The 27,949-nt window shown below is 36.9% G+C and overlaps 1 protein-coding gene across 1 annotated transcript in view; it reads right to left on the bottom strand.

Annotated features, from left to right (window-relative positions):
• Window positions 1–27,949, bottom strand: part of dennd2b (DENN domain containing 2B) — a 419,481-nt gene that overhangs the window by 36,900 nt on the left and 354,632 nt on the right. The window contains 4 exon segments of the mRNA XM_051923667.1: window positions 16,752–16,900; window positions 22,275–22,319; window positions 22,321–22,416; window positions 24,154–24,231. Coding sequence (XP_051779627.1) covers window positions 16,752–16,900; window positions 22,275–22,319; window positions 22,321–22,416; window positions 24,154–24,231 — 368 coding nt within the window.

The raw sequence follows: 27,949 nt of genomic DNA, 5'->3' as shown, positions 1-27,949 counted from the left end.
CATATAAACCCTTATATTTAAATATAAAACTATATAAACTAAATATAAAAAAAATTGGAAGAATGATACTCAGTAAAGGAAGAATGATACTCTAAACTGGAATATTACTTATCTGTCCATGTCAAAAATACTAAGGTTTGAATAAAAATTATTAGTTCAAAAGTCTACATTGAAATCACTAGATTAAAGTCTATATTTATGGTGCACTGAAATTGTTAAAGATATCATTGTTTTTCCAAGTCACATATTAGTATAAAATAGTTATTTGGTTCATATACAGTCTGACAGGAAATGCATATATCAAAAAATTGGGAGTGTGTTCCCCTCAACTTTCGCATATATTGAGATAGAGGAAAAGGTCATCAGAACCACTTCCAGTTGAGCAATATTTCTCAAATATCATATCTCTTCGTTTCTCATAATAACTAATTGATAACATTGATACACAATCATTTATCTCTTATTAAAATCAAACATTAAAATTATATTTTCGCACTTAGGGAGGTCAAAAACTGTGGTGGAATTTTTTCATGATTACATATGCATTACCTAGATTATGTGCAAAGTAAAAAGAGTTATAGTCACCTAAAAACATAGAAAAAGTGTTAGTATTATATAATATTTGTTGCAATAAATTGATATAGGTAAAACTGCCTTCAGCTACATTTAATTATGATGATGAAGGTGGAAATAAAAACAAAATCATAAAATTAAATGTATTACCAGGAACACGACGGGGATGTAGCAGCTTATTGTTCACATTACATCTTTATATTTACATGGCATGTTCAATGTTTACACGTTATTGTTAAACTGATGATGTATAAATTAAAATTAAATTAATAATAGTTATTGAAACAATATGCATTATATTGCATACTGTTTTTAATATTGTTATACATTTATATTTCCATGATACAAAAAATTTCGGATAGCTGTTTAAATAAAATATTACTTCTGGCTGAGTAATTTTTCTGAAATTTCATATCTGTTTGCATTTTATCATTATAAATATCTATACAAAACTTGAATCATCCATCTGTAATTCTAACCATATTTTACTTGGAAATTTGCAAAAGTATTCAGTAAGTACTCAAAAGTTGATAGAATTCCTTATTTCTGACATAAAGCAGGTGTACAAAATCTCACTGACATAGGTCAAAGCGTTTTCAAGTTTTCGTGTTTACACACAGACAGACATAATTTCAAAAATGGTATTGTCAGACTCAGGAAAGCCTAAAACGTCAAGATTCATCAAAATTTCGAGGTCGAATTTTTTCACGATTCCTATACTTTTTGTACATGGTATTTTCAGACTCAGGAAGGTCTAAAACGTCAAGATTAATCAAAATCTTGAAGTCAAATTTTCTCACGATTCCTATACTATGTATACGAGAAAGAAAAATGGCACACCACATGACATTCAATCATAATGTAGAACAATTTCATTATTATCACATTGATCACACATAGCGCACTTCAAACTGAGTAGCCTTATAGTAAACTATAAAAAGAGAATGTATTGGCAATATTTTCAGGACAGCACAATAACATTTTATCTGAAATTTGTGTGCAATGTTGCAATAACAATTTCCAAACTTGTAAATGCATTTTATAAACCTTTTCTTTGTATTTCCTTACTCTAATTCAACTCTTTAGGATTGAGTTTGGATGTGCATGTGACACTAACCTGTGAACACTGGAGTTGATTCTATCAAGAGGTGGCTCCTGCAATGCTTCTGACATTACTGCAATCCGTTCCAACTACTGATGGTACTCTAACTGAATAAGAGTCATCCACAAAATAAGTTGGTCTGTGAAAACTAATGTGTGTATTGTATCACACATGACAAATCACTATAAAGCTACAAACATGTCAAGTACTTCTCTAGATCATCTCCTCTGTTCAAAAAAGGTAGCAAATAGAACAGAAGACTAGCCAACTCTATTTGCACTCTATTTAGCACTCTTCTACCAATGCTGAATGCACTGACATGGCTTTTGATGGGTGTATTTACATGTAGATTGCACTTATCAGTAGTATAACAAAGTATTGCCATTTCTCACTCTTGATCACACCAGTGTTACACATTCTGTTTTGCAATTGTGTCATAATAGACGTCATCTGGCTGTCACCAACAGCTAATAAGAGATATGTTGACTCACTAAAAATAATTTTGCCGTCACTCCGTCACTGAGTTGTTTTGGCATATAAGTTTCTCTTGAGTCTCATTTTCTGTAGTTATTGTGGTAATAACCCTTGTTTTTTCCCTTTTGAATGTGTTTTTCTGTCCTTTTCTCAAGCTGTTTTTCCCTTCCACTAGTTTGACTATTTATTTACTTTTCAACTTTAGCTTTCACTGGCAGAATAATATGTTTGTTTTGTTTGTCCATGCAGAGGCACAGATAATAAATTCTCAGGATCTCATATTATGTTTTAACTTGAATATGAACAAGTTGTGTCAATCAAGATATCATATCTGGATTTTATTCACACATAACATTCTTTATTGATTTGGGTTCAGGTCATTGAGAACAATTTGGTGGTGGAAATAGAAAACAATATTACATCTGGGAATGCAAGTAAATTTCCCCATTTCTAGCTTTTATAAAGTCTTTTTAAGCAATGCCCCAGAGGAAGCAGCAAGGCAAGAATTTCTTTGTTTTTTCACTGTTTATCATTAATGTATTGTATGCATTGGTGAGTTTTTGAACAGCAAAAATCCTGAAAATCCCAGATGCATTATAAGCTTACAGGAGTATAGGACGGTAGCCTGGTATTCTCTAGTGCCTTAAAATTGAGTAGGAGGGTCAGGAAAATTATTCTGAAACAGACAGGAAGCCCATATTATTGGGTCAATGGAGGGGTTACGTGGTCATGACATTTACTGAAGCATTAACGTCTTTAAAAAAATGTCTTAGATGTGATTCCAGAAGCATCCCCCTGACCCACTGTTGCACTTTCTTCTGTAAGAAACAGAATTGAGGATTCTATTCTAACATCTTGTTTGGTAAACTTGGAGACTACTGACAGATGACAGATGGCAGACCGTCAATGATGGAGCCTCCTTTGTAAATGGCAAACTGATGTATGCAGCACAGTACTGAAAGACCTAACATTTTGTGTCATGATCAAACCAGGACAAAATAAAGTCAAGTTTTAATTTGAAATAAGTAATGCTCAAGATTACAAAGGATTGACACCCCATCCAGACCTAGTTCTTACCTTGTACCCGATACTGCCAACTCCTTGGAAATCTGTATTGGATTGAGCCGGTTTAAGAATGTTATGTTATGTAAGGTTTTATAAGCAGTACAACTACATATTAATATGATTCATGCACAGACATGATTTAACACTTGATATTTTGTTTGAGATAGATCAACATCCTATTATTGTTTTATTTTTTCAATGTTGCATCTAGATGAAACTAGCAGGCATTTCTTGAACAAAGGCCACCAGTAGTATGAAAAAAAAACTTTCTGATTAATTCACCATGGCTGTGAGAAAATGCCTGCAGTCAAGGAATGAGCCCTCATGCTTCATTTGTAAGGACAAAAGCCAGATTCACAACTTTCAGAATTACTCAAACTGAATAAATTTCCAAAGGCCTGAGATTAACCATTGTGGGTACTAAATGAGAAGAGCAGTTGGTTTAAGCAGATTTCACTGCAGTTGCTGTACATGTTACAAAATCATGTAAGTTAAGTATTTCTATAGCTGTATAAAGGTCACCTAATTGGGTATTTTCCTCCCATTTACCCTAAAATCCTGCTTATTAGTATCTTGGTTTAGATGCAGTATAAATGAAATACAACAGCATTTTATTTCTGTATTGATGTCATTCACAGTAATTACATGGGAAGGAAGATTACTACATGCTTTATATAAGCACAAATAGGTTATATGTGGAAAACACAAGGGTTTGTATTTATAACCGACACACTGTTCTTTAAATGCTGTTTATATTAACTGTTGTGTCACTGAAAAATAAAATACTACGTTCTAATTTTTAACTCCATTTTAAAAGATGATGACCTATAATTAGATTCTTCCAAAGGGGAATCCGACTCAAAGCTCTATATGACCAGAGGCCAGTTTCTAACAAGGCTTCTGTCTGTGTGTAATTTTTATATTCACCCACCATGTCTAAATGGATGCACTCCAGGTACCCACTTCCTCATACACTATATGGCCAAACGTTTGTGGACACATGACCATTATACCTATATGAGCTTGTTGGACAGCCCATTCCAAAACTAAGTTTATTAGTATGGAATTGTCCCCCTTTTGCACTTATACAAGCCAACGTTCTACTGGAAAGAGTCTCTTAGGTCATTTGTGACCATTCAGCCAAAACAGTATTTATGAGATCATTGATATTGGATGAGATAACCTGGCTCATAACTGGCATTCCAGTATATCCCAAATGTGTTCAATAAGGCTGATGTCATGACTCTGTGCAGGTCACTTGATTTCCTCCATACCAAACTTGTCAAACCACGTCTTCATGAAGCTGGCCTTGTGCAAAGGGAAAACAGTATTGCTGGAACAGAAAATAATCTTCTCCAAACTGTGACCATAAAGTTGGAAGCTCACAATTGTCTAAAATGTCTTTGTATGCTGTAGCATTAACAGGACCCTTCACTGGGACCAAGGGTCCTAGCCCAAACCTTGAAAAACAGCCCCAGACCATTATACCTCTTCCACCAAACTTTACAGAAGGCACCATGTAGTCCAGAAGGTAGTGCTTTCCAGACATCCACCAAACCCAGATTCGTCTATCAGGTGGCCAGATAATGAAGCGGGATGCATCACTCCAGAAAAAAATATTTCCACTGCTCTGGAGACCAATGGTGGAATGGTTTACATCAGTCCAGTTGATACTTGGCATTGCACATAGTTAGACTTGTATACATCTGATTGGCCATGGAAAGCCATTTCATGGAACTTCTGATGAAAACTCTCGCACTGATGTTGCTTGTTAAAGCAGTGATTTTTATATGCTATGAGCTTGCTTGGTCTGCTACTTCAGAGCTGAGCATTTGTTGCTCCTTGATACTTCCACTTCACAATCACAACACTTATAGTTAACCAGGGCAGATCTAGGAGAGCAGAAATTTCACATGCTGACTTATGGCAGTCCTTTGACAATGCCACATTTAAAGTCACAGAACTCTGCAGTATTCTAGTTGCAATGTTTGCCAAGGAAAAGTATATGGCCATGTACTTAAGTTTATGCACCTGTTAACAATTGTGGCTGACACACCTGAACTCAATAATTTGGAAGGGTGTCCACATACCTTTGACCATATAGTGTACATCACAAAAAAAGTGCACATTAGGTTAGTTTGTAACTCTGAATTACCTTATGTGAGTGAATATGGGAGTTCATGAGTGTGGAGGTTGACGAACTAGAAATTGATCTAAAGTTGACTGCTACTTTTTGCCCAGTGCTGCTGAGATAGATAACATTATCCTAATAGTTGTAATGTGAAAAAGTGGAGAGCTGAATATAACACACTAGATATAAGCAGTTAAGCCATAAGTTACAAAGCAGCATACAGTAAAAGGCCCTTCTTTTCATTATTTCTATTTCATTATCTGATCCTTCGGACCCATTGGTGTTTCTAGTTAAAGCTGAAGATTATATTTTTATTTTCCATTTTTGCCTCAATAACTGTTTTGACATGTAAAAGGGAAATCATTTCTGAATGGACAGACATTTTGTTCTGTTTTAAGCCACCTAAGAGCTACCCTTCTATTTCATTGAAAATTTAAAAAAACAAAAGGGAACATGCACTCTGCTCCTAGACAGATCCCAGGATCAACAACCACAGTGCTTACCTTTAGCAATTGCTAAAAAAAGCATAGATTTATTATGAGAAAGAAAGATGTTAACAGATTTTAGATTTATTAAATATTGTGATTTGATTTTAGTTGCATAAAAAGTTAGTATAAAAGGGCACTATTCTAAAATTTAGTTAAGTCTCTGTAAATGCTTGAAGGAAAAATTAAATCAATACCAGACAAAATGCACAAGTTCATATTGTGTGTGTTTTAACATGGCACAATAAGAATTACAGTAATGGACTGTGTGATAAAAGATGACAAGAATCTAAACATTCTACCACACACATACAGTATTTGACCATTGTTTTCTCACTTCATGGTCATCTATCCTCCCATACCTTGACACATTTTGCAAGAGCCTCTTGTTTTGTAAATTTACAAATCATTATAATTTTACCCAAGTAAAAATGTGTCATTATTACATCACCTATAGAAACCTGCTCTAAAGCAAAGGGAATTATTTATACCATACAACATAAACTGCAAAGATAATCAGTATATTTTTAGACCTAAAAATTCAAATTTTATACTTTGAATAAAGGAGACCAAATGTTAATTAAGATTGTATTTTCATAAGGAGAATGTTACTACAGACTTTTAGAAATTTATTTAAAAAGAAGGGCAAACAATCATTATATTAATGTCTGAAAACAGAAGGCTATGAAAAACTTTATGCCATAGTTGTGACAGCATATTAGCAAACTATGGTTTTAGGTATTTGTATCTTCAAAGATTTAAAGTGTATATGCTAAGGTTATGCAAGATGAGACTATGTTTGAAGAGCAAAACTCAACTACTATTCAAGTTAATAAAAAACAGATATGGGTGCAAACCTCTGCCAACAGGAATCTGGAACAATGCCCGATACTAAATAGCTGTAGTTTGCTAAAGGTTTTAAAAAAAAGAACACAGCATTCTATTTCCTCACAATTGAGCTTTTGTTGTATTGTCTTTTTAAAATTAGGGCTGTTGGAGAGACACATTAGTATATGTTTTCCTAACTGATTTAACTCTAGAATTACCAAAGCCTAAGAAAAAACTCATAAACCTGGCCCACCTTAAATCCCTTCACACCTCTCCATCAGCGTCTTTTGTCTTGTAAATGTCTCGATCAACACAAGCAGCATGCAGCCTGCTATACCATCCCCCCACTGCTGCAGAAGGTGCACAAAGCTCTCCCAGCTCATGCTTTGATTATCTTGGAGTGAAGTGCTGGAGTTTTAGAGGGGAAATAATATATTGTTATTTAGAACACATGCATTTCATGCGTGTTCCGTGTCTACAACAATCTATGTAAACACATTGTTAAAGCAGAAACGCTTTTTATGTTTTAGTGAAAACTGACAAAATGTAGACATGAAACATACAATGTGTGAAGCCTGAAGTCCAAATATTAAATAAACAGTTTTACAAAAGGTACCAGCATACTACAACAGCTTCTGTGCTGCAGTGGTAACAACTGCTGACTTGTAATCAAGAGGCTACGGGTTTGATTCTGGCTGCCTCACAAATTTACAGTTTTGAGTAGTGAGCTGCTTATTGTTAATATTATTCAATAAAAACATACATTTGGTTTGCGTCTGTAACAGTCTGTAAATTTATAGTACTTGTAAAAGTTAGCGTGGTTTTTTTCATTTTTATTCTCTTAGTCACAAACTTGATACAACCCCAAAGGCACCAGCACCCCAGATCTGATGCTGTTAGTTTTTATTTGAAATTGGGAATAACTGTAGATGTGAGTGGTGTTTTGAGACAATGTACAGTAACTGGAAATTCTCTGATCTGGAGGGATGAAAACTAACACACAAATGCTGGTAAATCTGCCTTCCTGGTATCTCATTGTCACTTGAATTTTTTCTATTCAGTTTTATTGAGTGTTTCTGGTCACAGTGAATTAGTATGCACCTTATGGTCCATGATGTCAAAGCCACACTGACAAAAAAACAGACACTGGTATATATGATATTTGGAATTATTCATTTTATGACCTGTATTGTAGATTTTGGAAAAAACATTGTGGCACTGATGCAACATTATTCATATTATTCATATTCATGGTTTTAAGGTGCACATACCAATAGTACCAAACAAACTAGATCCTGGTAAAGAAATCAAAACTATTGTAGTATGGTACTTTTGTACAGGAGAAAGAGACTAAATTTTTGATAGTAGTTTAAATATGCTGACTAAATATAGTAGAACTATTTAGATTTGTACAAGAAATAAATGAACATTCAGCTAAATATCGAGAAGCTCAATAATCATAGAAGTCCTTTCAATGTAACTACTGCAGCAAAAATAAAGAGAAACTAACTGAGGTTGTTTGGGAACTTAGTAAGGATGCCACCCTGGATGTCTTCCACAATTGGTCTTCATATCCTACAGGGAAAAGGGATATATACAGTATGTATGGATTGTATTCCTCAGCTAACCCAAAAACTATTACTTAGAATAGGTAAGTCTGGTTAGATCTGCTCTACCTGTTAGCTAAGCAACTCTTATCAGACCAAGCAGAGAGAAAGTAAGATGTGAAAAAGTTCTTCCATTTTGGTCAGAATAAAAAAGGCTTAAACATATAGTATTAAAATGGCACAGATAACATCTTTAAAAATATGGCTCTTAAGCCTAGAAAATTAGTTTTGAAATCTCTACTGAATCACTTTGTAAGTAGTTTATAATTTTCCAGTAAAAGAAGGAAAGTGTCATAAATGACTCTGTAGCTGTGCTGTTCCCATAAATGAAAACAGTTAGGACATTCTCATTATTTTTACAGGAACCCCTCTCCTGAGCCATATTATTGCAAGTATTCCCAAAATTGTGAATTAAAAGAGCCTCCCAGTTCCATGAAGAAGTTCTACATGGAAACGGAGAGTATAAAATTACAGTACAAAATTACAGTAAAGTACAGTAAGAAGTGAGCAAGCTTAAGAAATTGAGTTGAAAGTAGGAAAATGCATGTCAAGCAAATATAAACATATTGTTTTTAATCATCCTAAAAAAGGACACAAAGGTTTTATTTTGTTTTGAGGTCTGTAACCTGAAGCAATTACTTTAGAAATGAAAACCAGTTTATTACTTTCCAAAAGTAATAAGTTAACAAATGCAGACCTTTGAAAGCAGTTCTGGTGAAAACAAGTTGTCACGTGAAGTAAGTCAAGACTGAGTCAAGTGGATTTAATAAGAAAGTAGGAATTGACTGATTAACCATTTAAATCACAATAAATAAAACTTACAGAAATCCTCAATTCAATTAAAAAAGGAAAACTTCCTAATACGTGCATTTTCATTTTGCTATTCAATACTTACTAACAAAACAGCAATGCACAAGATGCAGAAAGGACTTTCTGGAGTTAACTTATAAAAGAAGTGCAAAATACAGTACATATACTGCATACTGTATATAATATATTTTTATAAATAAATATAAATATACACTGAATATATATATATTGTGGCATGTGGCCGGCACACTTGCTGACCTGGGATGCTTCCGAATTGGAAGGACTGAGGTATAGAGTGTGTTCAGGGCATCATCTCCCCGGATCACGAGGTGGCAGCCCTCTGGGTTGCTATGGTATGTCGGATTCCCACAGGGCATACTGGGAATTGGAGTTTGGTGGTTCAGACCTGTTGGGTTCCAGGGGTTCTGCCAGGGGGTGCCTCAGGATCTCCTGAGCCCTATTCCATCAGGCTCCCACCTTACCCGGAAGTGCTTCTAGATCAATCCTACAGGACTCCTGAAATATTGCCAAGGGTTACATAGGAGGAGAGAGCTGCCACTGCTCGAGGAGCCAGGGTCAGGTGGTGGTGGACAAAGCTTGCTGGAGGAAGGAAGATGCGTAATAAAGAAGAGAAGTAGAGAAAAGGTGTGTGCTTTGAACTGTGTACTATGCTTTGGTGGTGGGAATCATTTCAAGAAGAGTTCCCAACAACAAAACAAAAAATTGTGTGCTGTGCTCAACTTGTGCTGTTGTGTCTGCATCTTCCTGTGTTGGGTTTGGGGAGCTGGAACATCCCTTGTAGGACACAATATATATAAATAAATATAAATATATACTGACACAGAAGATACAGGTGCACTGGCATCCCAGCCAAAATGGATGGTTCTGTGAATGGTCTGTAGGTCATTATTAGGAAAGTACATGGATGGTCAGGCATCCTGGTTTCTTGAATCTTTTCCAGCCAGAAGGTCATAATAATGGAAGGTTAAAGAGAGACAGATTCCCAGGGCCATGTATTCTGCCTTTACATAGGATGTCAACCTCCTTCTGGTGGAACTCCCATTGGTGCTCCCACAGAGGTATATTGGGAGATTTAGTCCTGATGGATGGCCCTGTTGAGGTACTTGGGTACCACCTGAGGAATCTGCAGGGGAACACTCTCCCTAAGTTGGGGGGCTTCCACCTGACCCAGAAGTTTTTGCATTATTTAAGCTCCCAGGTAAAGCATTAAAGTAGCCACCTCACAAACATCTGTGAATCATCATGAGCAGAACAAGACAAGACTCGTTTGGGAGGAGTGTAAGACTAAAGAGAAAAGGAGAAATAAAAGAAAAAGGAATTGTTCTGTTTGTGCTAGGTGGTTGGAAAGGAAGCTTTTGGAAAGATGCTTTTGTAAAATAAAAACATTTACTGTGAACCTGGTATGTGTCTGTGTAATTGTGCCTGGGGTTTGGGGCCCAGTGATACCCCCTACAGACCTCAATATATATTCTACATTATCATGTATTTTAAGCAAAAATTCATAAATTAATTCTATTTTAAGGAGATATTTGAAACTAAAGACGAGAGAAGTAAATCAATTGTAAATGACATTTTATGTTTTTACTTTGTGCCCTTATGCAACATGACCCAAGACCTTTCATGCTCAAAAATAGCTTAACAGCACAACATTGATATAAATGGATGAAAGAAACAGCAATTTTTTTACAACCATGAAGAAACCTTCATGATAAAGAGATAGAACAGCCCAAAAAGGAAGTGCATATTTTCCACATTAAGTCAGACGACATTAGATGTCTTGGTGCTCATTTGTTTAAACTGTCCCAAACATGGTAAAGATAGCACTGAATCTAAAAAAAAATGAATGGCTAGAGTTAGTGGATGAACTAAATTTTAGTTTAAACTGTGCATAATGATATGTTCACAAGCTCACTATTTAAATTTTTGGTGAAGCTGGAAAAGGATCAGAATGCATTTTTACCATGACTCGGAATATACAAGAAGTGGGAGTTCACTAACACAAAGTCATTCAGGTCAGTCGAAAGCCTGAATATCTGTGTAATAACAGTCCTGTAAAAACAGTCACTAATCAGTTATTGACAATAATAATCTTTTAAATATACTGTAATGTTGTAACACTATACTGTATATGCTGTATACAGTGTACGTACAGTGTGACTGGTTTATGGACTAATAAGGAGTGTCCTGGAGGTAGTTATTCTTATTAAATAAATTAATTTTGTAAAAATGAAGAAATCTGGAGTTGGGGCTCGATGGCGAGCGCCTGGCCCCCTCTGGAGTTGCCCCCGGTGAGAGGCTCAGAGCGGGTGTGGGCATACTTATTGCCCCCTGACTTGGAGCCTGTACATTGGGGTTTACCCCGGTGGATGAGAGGGTAGCCTCCCTCCGCCTTCGGGTGGGGGGATGGGTCCTAACTGTTGTTTGTGCGTATGCACCGAACAGCAGTTCGGAGTACCCACCCTTTTTGGAGTCCCTGGAGGGGGTGCTAGAGGGCATACCTTCTGGGGACTCCTTCGGACTGCTGGGAGACTTCAATGCTCACGTGGGCAATGACAGTGAGACCTGGAAGGGCGTGATTGGGAGGAATGGCCCCCCCGATCTGCACCTGAGTGGTGTTTTGTTATTGGACTTCTGTGCTCGTCACGGATTGTCTGTAATGAACACCAGGTTCAAGCATAGGGGTGTTCATATGTGCACTTGGCACCAGGACACCCTAGGCCTCAGTTCGATGATCGACTTTGTGGTCGTGTCGTCGGACTTGCGGCCACATGTCTTGAACACTTGGGTGAAGAGAGGGACGGAGCTGTCAACTGATCACCACCTGGTGGTGAGTTGGCTTCGATGGTGGGGGAGGATGCCGGTCAGGCCTGATAGTCCCAAACGTGTTTGAGGGTCTGCTGGGAACGTCTGGCAGAGCCCCCTGTCAGAAGTAGCTTCAACTCCCACCTCCGGTTGAACTTCGACCACGTCCCGAGGGAGGTGGGGGACATTGAGTCCGAATGGGCCATGTTCCGTGCCTCTATTGTTGAGGCGGCTGACCGGAGCTGTGGCCGTAAGGTGGTCAGTGTCTGTCGTGGCGACAATCCCCGAACCCGTTGGTGGACACTGGCGGTGAGGGATGCTGTCAAGCTGAAGAAGGAGTCCTACAGGACCCTTTTGTCCTGTGGGACTCTGAAGGCAGCTAATAAGTACTGGCAGGCCAAGCGGAATGCGGCTTCAGTGGTTGCTGAGGCAAAAACTTGGGCATGGGAGGAGTTTGGGGAGGCCATGGAGAACGACTTTCAGACGGCTTCGAGGATATTCTGGTCCACCGTCCGGCCTCTCAGGAGGGGGAAGCAGTGCAGTGTCAACACTGTATATGGTGGGGATGGTGCACTGCTGACCTCGACTCGGGACGTTGTGGGTCGGTGGGGGGAGTACTTCGAAGACCTCCTCAATCCCACTAACATGCCTTCCAATGAGGAAGCAGAGCCTGGGGACTCGGAGCTGGGCTCCCCCATCTCTGGGACTGAGGTCACCGAGGTGGTCAAAAAAACTCCTTGGTGGCAGGGCCCCGGGGTGGATGAGATACGCCTGGAGTTCCTCAAGGCTCTGGATGTTGTAGGGCTGTCTTGGTTGACACGTCTCTGCAACATCGCATGGACATCAGGGACAGTGCCTCTGGATTAGCAGACTGGGGTGGTGGTCCCCCTCTTTAAGAAGGGGGACCGGAGGGTGTGTTCCAACTACAGAGGGATCACACTCCTCAGCCTCCCTGGAAAAGTCTATTCGGGGGTTCTGGAGAGGAGGGTCAATCGGATAGTCGAACCTCGGATTGAGGAGGAACAGTGTGGTTTTCGTCCTGGTCGCGGAACAGTGGACCAACTCTACACCCTTAGCAGAGTCCTGGAGGGTGCATGGGTGTTCGCCCAACAAGTCTACATGTGTTTTGTGGACTTAGAAATGGCGTTCAACCGTGTCACTCGGGGAATCCTGTGGGGGTGCTCCGGGATTATGGGGTACTGGACCCCCTGATAAGGGCTGTTCAGTCCCTGTACAACCGGTGTCAGAGCTTGGTCCGCATTGCCGGCAGTAAGTCAAACCCATTTTCAGTGAGAGTTGGACTCCGCCAGGGCTGCCCTTTGTCACCAATTCTGTTCATAACTTTTATGGACAGAATTTCTAGGCGCAGCAAGGGTGTTGAGGGGGTCCGGTTTGGTGGACTCAGGATTGGGCCACTGCTTTTTGCAGATGATGTTGTCCTGTTTGCTTCATCAGGCCATGATCTTCAGCTCTCTCTGGATTGGTTCGCAGCTGAGTGTGAAGTGGCTGGGATGGGAATCAGCACATCCAAATCCGAGACCATGGTCCTCAGCCGGAAAAGGGTGGAGTGCCATCTCAGGGTTGGAAGTGAGATCCTGCCTCAAGTGGAGGAGTTCAAGTATCTTGGGGTCTTGTTCACGAGTGAAAGAAGAATGGAGCGTGAGATCGACAGGCGGATCGGTGCGGCTTCCACAGTGATGCGGGGTCTGCATCGGTCTGTCGTGGTGAAAAAGGAGCTGAGCCGTAAGGCAAAGTTCTCAGTTTACCAGTCGATCTATGTTCCTACCCTCACTCATGGTCATGAGCTATGAGTAGTGACCGAAAGACCGAGATTGCGAATACAAGCGGCTGAAATGAGTTTCCTCCGCACGGTGTCTGGGCTCTCCCTTAAAGATAGAGTGAGAAGCTCAGTCATCTGGGAGGGGCTCAGAGTAGAGCCGCTGCTCCTCCGCATCGAGAGGAGTCAGATGAGGTGGCTCAGGCATCTGGTCAGGATGCCTCCTGGACGCCTCCCTGGTGAGGTGTTCCGGCCACGTCCAACTGGGAGGCGGCCCCGGGGAAGACCCAGGACACGCTGGAGGGACTATGTCTCCTGGCTGGCCTGGGAACGCCTTGGGATTCTCCTGGAAGAGCTAGAAGAAGTGGCCGGAGAGAGGAAAGCCTGGGCATCTCTGCGCAAGCTGCTGCCACCGCGACCCGACCTCGGATAATCGGAAGAGGATGGATGGATGAAAAATGAAGAAATCACAAGAAATCTCAATCTGGTTAAGTTGTTTGCTTCTGGAGTATTGCATGCCATTCTGGTAACCACATTACAGAAAAGACAGATTCAACCTAAAAATACATACTGTAAAAGTGCCGCTAAGTGCATCACTAGAAAACTCAGACAACTAAAACTCTTTAGTCTTTAACAGAAAAGGCTACACAAGTACTGTAAATAACTGAGGTGTTCAGATGATCCAGTATACTGGAATTCTACTGGAAATTAAGAGCCACTGTATTTCAGAATGAAACCAAAAAACATTTCTTCATACAATAGATCATTAAAATTAGGAAAAATATTGAACACAGTTGAAGCAGAGACTCTGACATTTTTTTAAATGTCTTGCTATAATGATATAGCTCAGCTAACTAAACAAGCCTGATGGTCTCCTTTCATATTTATAATCTCCTATACTCTCATGTCATTTACAGTCATTATGCTTTTTCTTATAGGAATAATATGACATTACTTGCAGGTTATTAAAAACAGATCAGCACATAATGTAAACAATGAAACACCCAATAGTTTTTATTCATAGAAGCTAAAGGATGAAATACTATTGATACCTAATGTCTACTACTAATGTTATTTTTAAACTTTGCGCTTCCTTTTTTGTTTATCCTTTATCAAGCCACTTAATCCAGTTCATGATTGTGGAGGACGAACCCTGAAGCATCAGATACCTAGTAGAAACCAACTCTAGGCAGGGATTCATGTACACACCTAAACTTACTCAATTATAAGGGGCTAGCATTAGGACATAGGAGGAGCCTGGAGTAAAACACACACGGACATGGGGAAAAAGAGCAAAATCCACACAGTGAGAAGGCTCAGATACAAACCAAATACTTGAAGCTAGGAAGAAAAAGTACTGGGCAATGTGTTACTTGGTCACCCTCACCCTGTTATCATAAAGAAATTATTTACTATTACAAATTAAAATTTTGACTACATTATGAACTAATAGTAGTAAAACATCTGTCAAAAATAATGTGGAAAACCACAATAAAATGTAAATTTCTTAAGTTTTTAATTTGGATACATTTTGCTTAGGATTTCTTTGATCACAATATTTTTGATAAAGATGTAGTTGTCAGATAAACTTTTGCCATGGTTGTGTTGGTGATAAGGGCAATTTCTGTCATCAGTAAGAGCCACAAATAATTTTCCATGCACCAAGAGTCAGAGCTCCTCTTTATAGACAAAAGCCAGTGCTCAGTTGTGCTCCATTTGCTCCCAAGTTTAACTTTTCCATTATGGCTAGTTGTGCCCATGCTGCAGCAATTTCTTCAGGTGTCTAAGTCACTCTTTGAGCATTTTAAAAAATTCTGCTTTTTGTGCTATTTCATTTGATTGTCTCAGCTAGCATATTGTTCTTATTATCTGAGTTTCGTACTTCAAAAATGAAGGACCATGAACTTTGTCTGCACTTGTTCTGCCTTACTCATATCCTTGTTTATTTTTTTGTTCTTATCTTTATGAAAATTCTTTCATTTTCACCCTTTAGTAACGCTTTCTATTTGAAATAATAAATATGGATAACACATAGACATACCTGCACAGACTATGTTAATTTTAATTAGCTTTTGGACATATTTATTTATTTGTTGTTCTTACTTATTTGTTGTATTTTACGCATGCCAACTGCTGCAACACTGTATTTTGCCTTTGACCTATCTATCTATCTATCTATCTATCTATCTATCTATCTATCTATCTATCTATCTATCTATCTATCTATCTATCTATCTATCTATCTATCTATCTATCTATCTATCTATCTGAGTTTCGACAGTTCACATATGTAAGTAATTGCATTATGAACTAGTAAATTGCATGTTTTTTAGTTTAAGAGTTAGCCACATTTATATAATTTAAATTTACCATTAAAAAGAGTATTCACATGAATACAAGGGGGGACCCAAAAATAACCGGAAATATTTTTAAAACGTGTTTAATTTAATTTTCTGTACAAACTACAATTAGTCTCCTTCAAAGTACTCTCCATTGGCGGAAACACACTTATCTAACCATTTGTTCCATTGTTCGAAACATTTTTTAAATTCGTCTGAAGTAATGCCCATTAATGCTCTGGTCGTTTCTTGTTTTACCTCTTCGACGTCAGCAAAACGCCTTCCTTTCAAGCCTTTTTTCATCCGAGGGAACAAAAAGAAATCACACGGAGCTAAATCCGGTGAGAAGGGTGGGTGGTTCAGGGTTGTCATACAGTTTCTTGCCAAAAATTGGCGAATGCTGAGAGCAGTGTGAGATGGAGCGTTGCCATGATGAAAGAACCAATCTCCCGACTCCCACAAATCAGGGCGTTTCCTTCTCACACTGTTGCGCAACCTACTTTTACAAAAAAATTCACTGAACACAAGCACAACCTTCCAGACTAATGGCACTTGGCAGACTGACTTGTGAGGAGTGTAACTAGATTGCCCTAGCGGCCCAAACACATACTACAAGTACCAACCTAACAAAATAAAATTCCGGTTATTTTTGGGTCCCCCCTCGTAAAATCTGTAACTGCATTCTACAAATAAATACAGTTAGTAATAAAAAAATCTTTTGTTATCTTAATGATTACCTGAGTTTGTCTGCAACAAATATGACTCTCCGTTCCAGCAGAAGAGATGCAAACACTCTAATAACTTGGCGAACACTTAGGCAGCTAAAGAGGCTATCAAAGTCCACATGTTCCAGGCGAGAATCCGTAGGGCGGCGCAGTTCAATGACCTATATGAACAATTTTAAAAAACACTGTTAAAGAACATGGACCTTAAGTTATTAACCACTCTGCTTTAGCTGACTACAAAGACTGAGACTGCATCATTTTATTCAATCTTTTATTTAATTATTTAATTTAATTAGGTAAGCCTTAGTAAGATTAAATCTTTTACAGATGAAACCATCCAAGGCACAACAGAGTCATGAAAATTGTGTTTTTCAATACTGTACTATACTTATCACAACAAAATACAGCATTCACTATAAGTTCATCATCAGTGTGGAAATGAACATTTAATTAACAGGAATACAATATATATTATTAACTACATAATGTATATGTAAAATTACTATAAAACAATATATAGATTAAAAGCAAAAGGATACACCACCCAAATGGAGAACACCTTTAAAACCATTACAAATGAATGATAACATCTGCTACCAACAGGAACCTTTTCTCTGGACTTTACTTTTGGCACAATAGATATCTTTTTGTAAATGTGAAGCATGTAATCATACTCCATTGATTGAAATGACAATGCTTAACTTTTTCAAATAATATCATGATTACCAGAAGTGTAAAGTAAAATACTGTAATACAACTACTTTCTTACTTTACTTCAGTATGTTTTTGTACTTTACTTGAGTAAATTTCATTTATGGCTACTTTTACTTTTACCCCAGTACAATTTAGGTTAAATAGCTTTCTTTTTACTTCACTGCATTTTCCAATAAGCCCTTGTTACTCGTTACACAGACCAAAGTATTATGCATTCATAAAAAAGACCTATAAGGTGTGATGTCAACTTAGGTTTAGGCTTAGTATTGCTCAACCACAGCAAAAATTACTGTTCATTTGGTAGGTCATTCCCATGCTTCCCTTTTGGGTTGCGACATGAAAATTAAATATTCACTTTCCCCACAGTTGTATTTGAAAATAGCACCCCAAGAAATCTCTGCTGTCAGGAATTCACCTTCATATTTAAAAAAGCTTATTGAAACAAGCATTTTTTCCTTTTCTTAAGCTACTTTCTATAGAGACCCTGTAGTCCTAAAAATCAGTGTCTTTTTAATATTGTGCAAACAAAATTTTATGAGCACATGCAATATCTCGAGACCATAAGTTATATATTATTTGAACAATATCAGTATGTTGTACACAGAAGATATTTCAATGGATTCTTGCCAGCCCAGTTACTGACACACTAGAGTGAGCCCAGCTGTAAAAGTCGGTGGTTAACTGGAGAAGATAGACTAAGGGTTTAAGTCAGATCAGAGCCTTCAAGCAAAAATAAGTATTTTTGTTACGACTTTATGGGATTTGACCTCAAAGGAGACAGCTAAGAGAACACTGTCCTGCCAACCAGAATCTATTACAGACACAATGACTAAGAAAAATATATGTAGCTTATTAAGTGAATATTTTTGTGTGCATGGGTGAACTTTGAGTAGTGGTATGCTTTGTCTTGGTGAATTATCTGATGATTCGTGCACACCTGTTATTCTGTCTGAACTACCAAGTGTGTGACTTTTACTTTCTCAGAGCTGTCCTGTTGTACTGAAGTTGAATTATTATAATGTAATATTGGATTGGTTTAATGCTTCTATGTGTGGGAAAATGTTATTCTGTAGAATTTAAATTGTCTATAGGAGCACATTAAGAATATGAATATATATTATGAGACATATTATGTACATCTGGTACACATCTGGTTATGCTAAAGAGTTAATAATATGCCTTCAGTTTAATTGTGGTTGATTCTATAGTTTACATGTGTGTTTGAGTGGGTAATTGGGTTCCAAACTGAGCAATGGAGACCACAGATTTCTTAAGAAAATTCTTTTTAAAGATAAACAACAATTCTGAAATTGTTGTATTACTATTTAATGTAATAATTGCCCTTCTAAAATCCATCTTTACCTCAGTGAAGCATAATAAATCCAATCTGTGTTGATTTTCATTCAGTTTTTATATTGTGTATCTACTCAAGAGTGAGCTATTCACTTATTTTTTAATTGTTACTTTTGTTTTTTATTTTATTCTTTTCGCTCTGGAGTAGGGATGCCTCATCATCTAGGGGAGGCATGGTGTAAGTCATATCCACCCTCAATAGCATCACACTTCAGGTCATCACTGTGACACTGACTGCAGTTATATTTTAATTAAAGGCATGATTGATTTTGCATGATTCACTCTTCTGTAGTATATTTCTGTAACAAAAATATTCTGAGTGTTGTTTAGTAATAAAATAAAATGTATTGTGTTGTCTAAACAAAGCCTTGCACTTTCCCATTACTATAAAATGTACTTTTACTTTTGGTACTTAAGTATGTGTGAAAAGCAGATACTTTTTACTTTTACTCAAGTATTTTTAACTGAAATACGTCTTACTTCAGTGAAACTAAAAACGTGATTAAGTCCTTTCGGTTGGCGCAGTGGTAGCACTGCTGCCTCACAGTAAGGAGAACTGGGTTTGCTTCCCAGGTCCTCCCTGGGTGGAGTTTGCATGTTCTCCCCATGTTTGTGTGGGTTTGCTCTGGTTTCCTCCCACGACATGCAAGTTAGGTGCATTGATGATCCTAAATTGTCCCTAGTGTGTGCTTGGTGGGTGTGTGTGTGCCCTGCAGTGGGCTGGCACCCTGCCCAGGGTTTGTTCCTGCCTTGCGCCCTGTGTTGGCTGGGATTGGCTCCCGTGACCCTGTGTTAGGATTCAGCAGGTTGGATAATGGATGGAAGTCCTTTCGGCTTTTAGTCAAATATTATTTCTAAGTACTTTTTATAACACTGATTACTATTGTGCAAATTCCTGAGGATATTTTTTTTTTGCAACATGCTCCAATTTTCTAAACAGATCATAATAGAATTAATTAATAAACAAACTATGATAAAACATCAGTTATTTTGCGTTTATATGTTTTAAATGGTTATTTACATACAGCATATAGACAAATTTATGTGAATACTGTATTTGTATACCTTGTTTAGTAAAGTCAATAAAAAAGGTACACATGTTATGAGTTTAACTTCCAAACTTTCTGATTGGCAAAACCAACTAATGAGCTTTGACATTCTGTGGAAAGATATGGCACCAAAAAATATAAATGCAACTTTAAGGTTTTACACATTTAACTAAAAATAATATACGTTTTTAGAAAATATATTGAGTAAGTCACTGGTACTTAATATGGCAAAGCTCAATTTTGATTTTCACTATAAATTTAGGGTGGGTTTGAAAATATGTATTTAAAATTAAAAAAATAAGACATAAGGATAGGATAAATTAAAGAAGGTGATTTAATAAATATTTATAGTATGTCGTTAATACAATCTAAATTGTAATAAGAATCAAATTACAGTCTGCTGTTTACCGTAAATGTCTTGCCAATCTCAGCCTCAGAAGAGGTAACATGAAGTAAACTCTATAATTTATAAAAAGATAGGTAGTATACACTCAAAAATTTAAATGGTTCCTTTTATGATAAAGAAGCTGTAAAAATGTGAGTGAATATTTAAACAAATGTTGAGAACTGTTGTCTACAAACTTATCCAGGGTGGAGTATTGTTAGCACTACTGCCTCACAGGAACGAGACCAGGGTTCACGTCCCAGGTCCTCCCTGCATGGAGTTTTCATGTTTCCTCAGTGTCAGCATGGGTTACTTCCAGGTGTTCTGGTTGCCTTCCAAAGACCAAACACATTTATGTAGGTTAGGTGCATTGGTGATGCTAAACTAGACCTAGTGTATGTGTGTGTTGATTGTGTGTGTGTGCTCGTCCTGTAATAGACAAGCACTCTGTCAACGGATTGTTCCTGCCTTGCACCATATGTTTGCTGGGATAGGTTCCAGTTTACCTTGTGACTATGTTTAAGATGAAGCAGGTTAGAAACCGACGTGGCATGGTAATTAAGGCTCCTTGTAAGCAAATTTCCTATCCACCCAATTGCCCAAATATACTTATCAACAAACTTAATTAATAAGTATAGCCACCGATGTATGTTTTGAGGACACAAGCTAGAGTTTGATCAGCCATCCCCAAGTGAATTTTACCCAAAAATTAGGAAAACACTTGTAAAATGGATTAGAAAGAATAAAATTATGTAACTGGGAATTCACACATATTAAAAATGAGATAATACACTTTTAATAGCCTGGAAATGTTAAAAATACTAAATACTGTAATCTGCATATATAGCAGATGATTTATGTGCCATTTCATATTATCAGCAACATTATCCACACTTAACAGAAACGATGAGAGACCAAGAGCAGATTCATGTGGAATTCCTTATCGAACATATACTACATGTGACATCGTAACTGTATACGTGAAAATGATTTACCAGTGATGAGTTACACAATATAGAATAATAACGATGAATATCTGTTGTCAATCTTTGTTTTTTTTGCTTTATTAAAGTTCTCAGGAAAGTCATCAAAAAGAAATACAGCACACACATCATTTATTAAAATCTAAAATGAAATTTGATTGTTAAAATTAAGTCTGGCATTTTCATGCTGTGACTATACCTAACTGGAACCATACTTTTTATGGCTAACATCTAAGCAGGGATGTAATTATTCAGTTCAGAGCACAATCAAGACTGTGTTTTATGGTATTGTGTGGTGTTGTGTGTGGGAAAATTTCAGTAAGTTCTTTGTTTAATTATGAATATTACAGTAGGTAAAAAGGTTTCCAAAAATTGTAGCAGGACTTTATAGTATATACACATAACAGTACTACTACTACTACTACTACTACTACTACTACACTTGTTAAAATAAAATGCTATAAAAATGATCGTTTAATGACTGATTTAGTTCACCATCAATTTTAGAGAAACATTTTATGATGTTAGTTAACCAAATAACTCATTTCCCTTCACCCATTCATTTTCTAACTTATTTTTTAAAAAGAGATAATGTGTTAGTGTACTGTACAGTACACTCATGCACACATAAACTTACACTCATAGAGAGCCAACTTTGAGTCACCAATAAATCCCTAGGGTTTAGACAGAAAGCCAGAGTTTACAGAAAACCATAAGTAGGCACAGGGAGAAAATGAAAATGGCACACAGTCAATAACAAGGTCTTCATAACTACTTCATGCTACACTCAAATGACCTACTTAAAAGCAACAAGACTTAGGAATAGGAATTATTCCTTGAACAGTATCTAAACTCGTGATTTTTGCATAGTTCCAGCTCTCCCTTGGAAGAGAAGCTAGCTCTTATCCAGATGAGTTAAATAACATTTGTTTAGCTAGGTTAGAAATGAAGCTGAATACATAAGACACATGTAAAGTTATACCCCACTACTAATGAAAAAATGAATATTAGGGATAAGAAATTCAGTATATTAAATGGATGTATCACTGACCTCATTTCCAGCTCCAGGTAAGAAGGTTTTGACTTTGATGTTTTTTTCCAGGTGCAGGAAATGGTGACTCCATCACACTCCTCATAAATGGATAAACCAATGCTGCTGATATTCCCCTTCTCCTTTCCACTTCATCTAGGATCTAGCCAACATAATTAGAAGGTAACATTTTTAGGTACTAATCTTTAAAATAATAATAATCGTTCAGATATGAATCTTTACAAGAATTAAATTAAAATTCTTCTACTTTCATATAATGTATGAGTGCATTATTAAAAAAATAATAAACCTTATAAGCCTATTAATCCATTTGTATGGAAATAGCAAAAACAGGTACTACTCATTTTATATTTGACAAAAAACATATTAGATTCATAGATAATGAGGGCTGCGGTGGGTTGGCACCCTGCCTGGGTTTGGTTCCTGCCTTGTGCCCTGTGTTGGCTGGTATTGGCTCCAGCAGACCCCCGTGACCCTGTGTTTGGATTCAGCGGGTTGGAAAATGGATGGATGGATGGATAATGAGGGTGGTAAGAACTTATTTAATATCTACTCTCTATACATAAAATACTAAGCCTAAAAGTGCAATAATTTTGAGCAACAATTTTATGTGACGTTTTTATGTCACATTTTTTGTCACACTTTAAACTGGGCTTACTTTAAAACCTACATATATATGTTTGGTATCATTCTTTTCAGAATTTATCGAACTTAATGTGCTGTTGTTAGATTTTCAGATTCTTGTTCCGTTTTTAAATTATAAACTAAAAAATATCAAGAACTCACATCCCACAAGACGAGACTTTGTGCCAAGAGATTTAACCACGCCCGGTGCCGGAAATAAAAGACAAAGAGTAGATGACAAAGTAGAACGTCGTAGAGACAAAGCAGTGAGACAAAAGGACAGCTGCTGTACAGGCTTTTAAATGTTTGAAGCGCCGCGCGAGATGCAGATCACACATCTGCACATTATGGTATTAGTTTTTCAATATACTGTAGATAGCAGCAAAAAATGCATAGCTAAGCAATAGCTTACATTTATAATGCTGCAAAGCTTTTACACTTTAAACTAATCATTCAACCATTCAGGTAATTAAGCAAACAGAGAAACATTAACAGACAAGGTTCAGTTTTCAGTAGCCAAGCAACACGCTGATTTAATATAACAGGCTGTTTCAGCATTATAAGATGAGTCATTTCAGAAAGCTCTTTCTTTTAAGTATTTTAAATGACATACAGTAATAATATACAGTTGTCATAATACTAGATATTACACAGCAAAGTGAAACAGCAGCAAAATAGCACTAACAAAGAAATATTTCAGAAAATAAATGCAATTGTGTGCAGTCCTTCAACTAAGTCCATTTCTCCTTTGTATATTTTCACTTCCAAGCTAATTTTAATTCCCAGTATTAGAGCCAAAATGAAATGAGCAGAAAAACATACGTTTTAATTTTAAAAGAAATAAATAACATATTTTGCATACAGCATAAAATACATTCAAATCAACAGGCTCTTGAAGAATAATTAAAGTTTTCATTACAATCAAAAAGTTAAAACACAATTAATTTAGCCTAAGGAAGAAACACAGAAAAAGTCTTACTGGAACTAATTATTCCAATCAAAAAAATGCTTCTAAAATATTCAAGCAATTAATTTTCTCTATCAAACACTCAAGTATTAGATTGGCTTTGAACAAGTTGTCTCAAGTTGAGATGCCAAATGAGAATAAACAGCTATGTATCTAACTTTTAAAGCCATAATAACACTTTATTTTTTAAATACTATCCAAAGTTACTACAAAAAATAAAAAACTTTAGGTTACATTTACTTAATAACCTTCCACAATTTAATTTTTGTTAACCAAACTAATACTTACTTTTGAAAACAAGTCAAAACATCCTAGTCTGCTGATGACACAGTACACTTCAGGTAAACGAGGACCTTTACCACATGGCTACAAAAAGGAAGCACAATTAGTACATAAGAAACGCTCACATTTTTCACTGATAAGCTATAATAGCAGTTTTTTGCAGAAACAAACAGAAACTGCAAATGAATACAAATATACACACAATAATTTTCAATTTGATTGGACTTTTTACACCACTTTATGAGTACAATTTTACTTATAAACCATAGATGGTAATACAAAATAAATCATGGCTCTGTTTCATAGCTCACTCTAATTTCTCTGCCTCGATTTAGATCCTAGGGACTTCTACAGTGTCTTGTGACAGAGAGATAATGGATGTTAAGGGTATGTGAAATATTCCTGTAACCTCTTTTGGGGAGCCTATGATGACCTGCTGATTCATAAATTTACCTTTAAATTTTACTATCATGTACTGTTTTATTGCAATCACCTGTTTTTGTAAGTTTCTCTCATATTATAAGCATACATATTCAGTATAACAACTACAACTGGAGCATCTGTGATAATTGAAAAAAGCAGTGACACAGCTATATTAGGAATGCAGCTGAGATATATCAAGTTCTGTTGTTCCATATGCGAATGGGACAGCCCTACTAAATAGTCTCATCACATTAAAAAGAACTGGCTGTTACATAAGTATTTGGTTCCAGGGCAAAAAAGTGTGGCACATAAACCACTTGTCGACCAACAAAGATATTTTTGTTGCCACCTTTAATATAAAACTGGAGCTGATGAAAAATTTTGTGAAAGTACTGAACAATAAAAGGGAATGATTTTGATATTTGAAACAGTTTTTCCAACAAATAACTGATTCCAAGAGTAAGGAAGGCATTTTTGGTGGTCCGCAACTGAGATCCGTCATCAATGCAAACAGTTCTAAGATCAGGAAATTACTACCTGGAAGGCATTAAGTATGTTGCTAAGACTTTTCTTGGCAACTATAGAGCACCCAACTGTATCCAGCTGGTTGACAACAGGTTTTAAGCTTACAGAACAATTAAATGTGACAGGTCGCTAAAGTTAAATTTCCTGCATTCACACTTGGACTCCTTCCCTGCTAATCTTGGTGCAGCCAGTGACAAACACGATAAAGGGTTTCATCAGGACACTGCAAAAATTGACAAGTGGAATCCATCAATACTGAACAACTATTGTTTGACACCAAATTGTGATGCATCAGATGCTGAGTACAAATGAAAATGGGCACAAAAACATTTTTAGCTCAGTTGAACAAATGCAGTGTATCAGCATTATTAGGCAGTTAAACATGCTAAATTCAAAAAAAGTTAATTTTATGTTTCGCCAAATACCTATGTAATACAGTCAAACTGAAATTATATTTGTGTTCAGCTTGAAGCTATCATAATTGACAAATATTTTTCAGGAGGCAAAACTTTTGAAAGTTTGTTGTCCAGTGAATTATGACCTGAAATTTACTAGTATTATTGTTTTAAATTTCCATGGCCTCTGTTCTATAAGAATTTCCACAATCTTCATAATACTATGATAATGATATAACCAAATAAAGTATATTAATTTAATTTTTTTAATAATTCTGAATTTTGTAAAATATGCTGTGTAAAACATTTATTGTAATTTTTCTTCATTTTTTTAAGTATCTTGTTAAAGACAATGCAAAATGTAAAAAACTGAGATAGGAAGCAAATTAAAAAACATGTATAAAAAGATCTTTTCAATGAGTTTGGGACAGCAGTCAGTGGTAAATCACCCACTTAAAGATAGCACAGACAATGAATACTTCTGTAATTACAATATGTCAGACTATAGTTAAAGCATCCACACAAAGGGGAACCAGAACAGAAGAACAGAATGAGCTGTTATTATACCCAGCCCTTTAAAGGACAGCTGAGGGCCAGAGCTGCAGAGGCATCAACCGTCAGGCAGAGTGTCCTAGGAGAACAGCTCCAGGGAAATCCCCAACCCAGTTCTGATCCTAGAAATTATTACTGTAGCAGTTTCAGAGGTAGATTTTGGCCAAAGCTTAAAAGACCATTCCAGGAATGGTACAAGGAATGTACTGGTCCTTCACTACCCCAGTCTTTTCCTCAGATTCCTCCCATAAAAGTCTGTTGTACAGCAACATATTTTAGTCAGCAGTCACATGGCGAATGGGCTGTGAACTTAAAAGCGGGACTCTGGATTCAATCAAGCATAGTGCTTTCTAGGGTTTGAGCCACTACCATAGACTTCCCTTTGAGCATTTTAGAGTATGGATATTGTTATGTTTCTTTTTAGTTTTTGCTTTGTTTTTGGATTTTTGTGAACTTGCCTTTGGATTTGCCTTTTGAAAGCTTTTGTCACATAACTACTGGATTATGATACATGACATTCTGCTTAATATTTTTGATCATTGTTTTGGATTTATAGACTTGTCACTAAAACGGCTTAATTTACCACTGAGTCTCAGTGAGCTTGTCTTGTCCTGATATCCACTTAATCAAAGGGTGCATGTGGTCAACAGTGCTTTCAGGATTGGAGCTCTATAGTACGGTTCAGCTTCTCAGCCTTTCCTAGAGAAAAGTTTGTGATGAAGAACTGCACACACCTCTGTTAGAGTAGCACGGCAGCATGCACCTGACAGAAATAGTGAAGCCAAATACCAGGTAAAAGGAAGGACTAGAGGCAGAGCTCCAGTGAATTCCTGACAGATAGTGGTAGTGAATTTGGAATTGGGTAGTTAACACTAGAATTACCAGAGTCTACGAAAAAACTCGTAGATCCTGCCCACCTTAAAACTGTTCTCACCTTTCTTTTGTCTTCTAAATGTGCCAATTAAGATGAGCAGCAAGCATCCGGCTATTCCATCCCCCACCGTCGCAGAATGTTCACTAAGTTTTCCCAGCTCATGCCTTGTTTGATTATCTGGGAGTGACTGAAGTGCTGGAGTTTTAGAGTGGAAATAATAGATTGGTATTTGGAACACACACATTTAATGTGTGTTCCGTTTCTACAGTAATCTGTGTAAACACATTTTTAAAACAGAAACGTTTTTCATATTTTAGTAGTAAATGACAAAATATAGGCATAAACTATATAATGTATGAAGCCTGAAGTCCAAAGATCAAATAAACACTTTCACAAAAGATTCAAGGAATAGACAACAGCTTCAGTGGCATAGCAGTAAGATTTGCTGACTTGTAATCAAGAGTCCCCAGTTCAATCCCCCTCACTCCTATATTTGCCATTTTCAGTAGTGAGCTGCTCCTTTTCTTAATATTATACAGTACACACAGTACATTTTCTTATATTATACAGTACACACATACATTTGGTTTGTGTCTGTAACACACGGTGTGCTTTTATAGGACTTGTGAAAGTTACCGTTTTTTTAACTTTTATTCTCTCTAAATAACGATCACGATACACACTACCGCCGCTGTTGTTTTTCATTTGAAACAGAATAACTGGAGATGTGAGTGGTGTTTTGAGACAATGGAACTGGACATTCTCTTATGAGGGGCCAAACAGGCCATAAATCATATATTTCTGTGTGTAATCTATTGGTTTACGTGTGAACACTGTTGGTTTATGAATATTTACTATCGGTTTGCGTGCATACTTAATTGGTTTGCGTGCGTACAATACTGGTTTCATTCATATGAACTATATTGGTTCGTGTCCGTATATTATCGGTTTCTGCGTGAACTATATCCATTTGTACGTGCATACCACTGGTTTGCATATGAACTATATTGATTTGCGTTTGTATATCACTGGT

This window comes from Erpetoichthys calabaricus, chromosome 2 (genome assembly GCF_900747795.2).
Source record: "Erpetoichthys calabaricus chromosome 2, fErpCal1.3, whole genome shotgun sequence".
Taxonomy (NCBI): Eukaryota; Metazoa; Chordata; class Cladistia; order Polypteriformes; family Polypteridae; genus Erpetoichthys; species Erpetoichthys calabaricus.
This window is presented reverse-complemented; position numbering and strand designations above follow the sequence as displayed.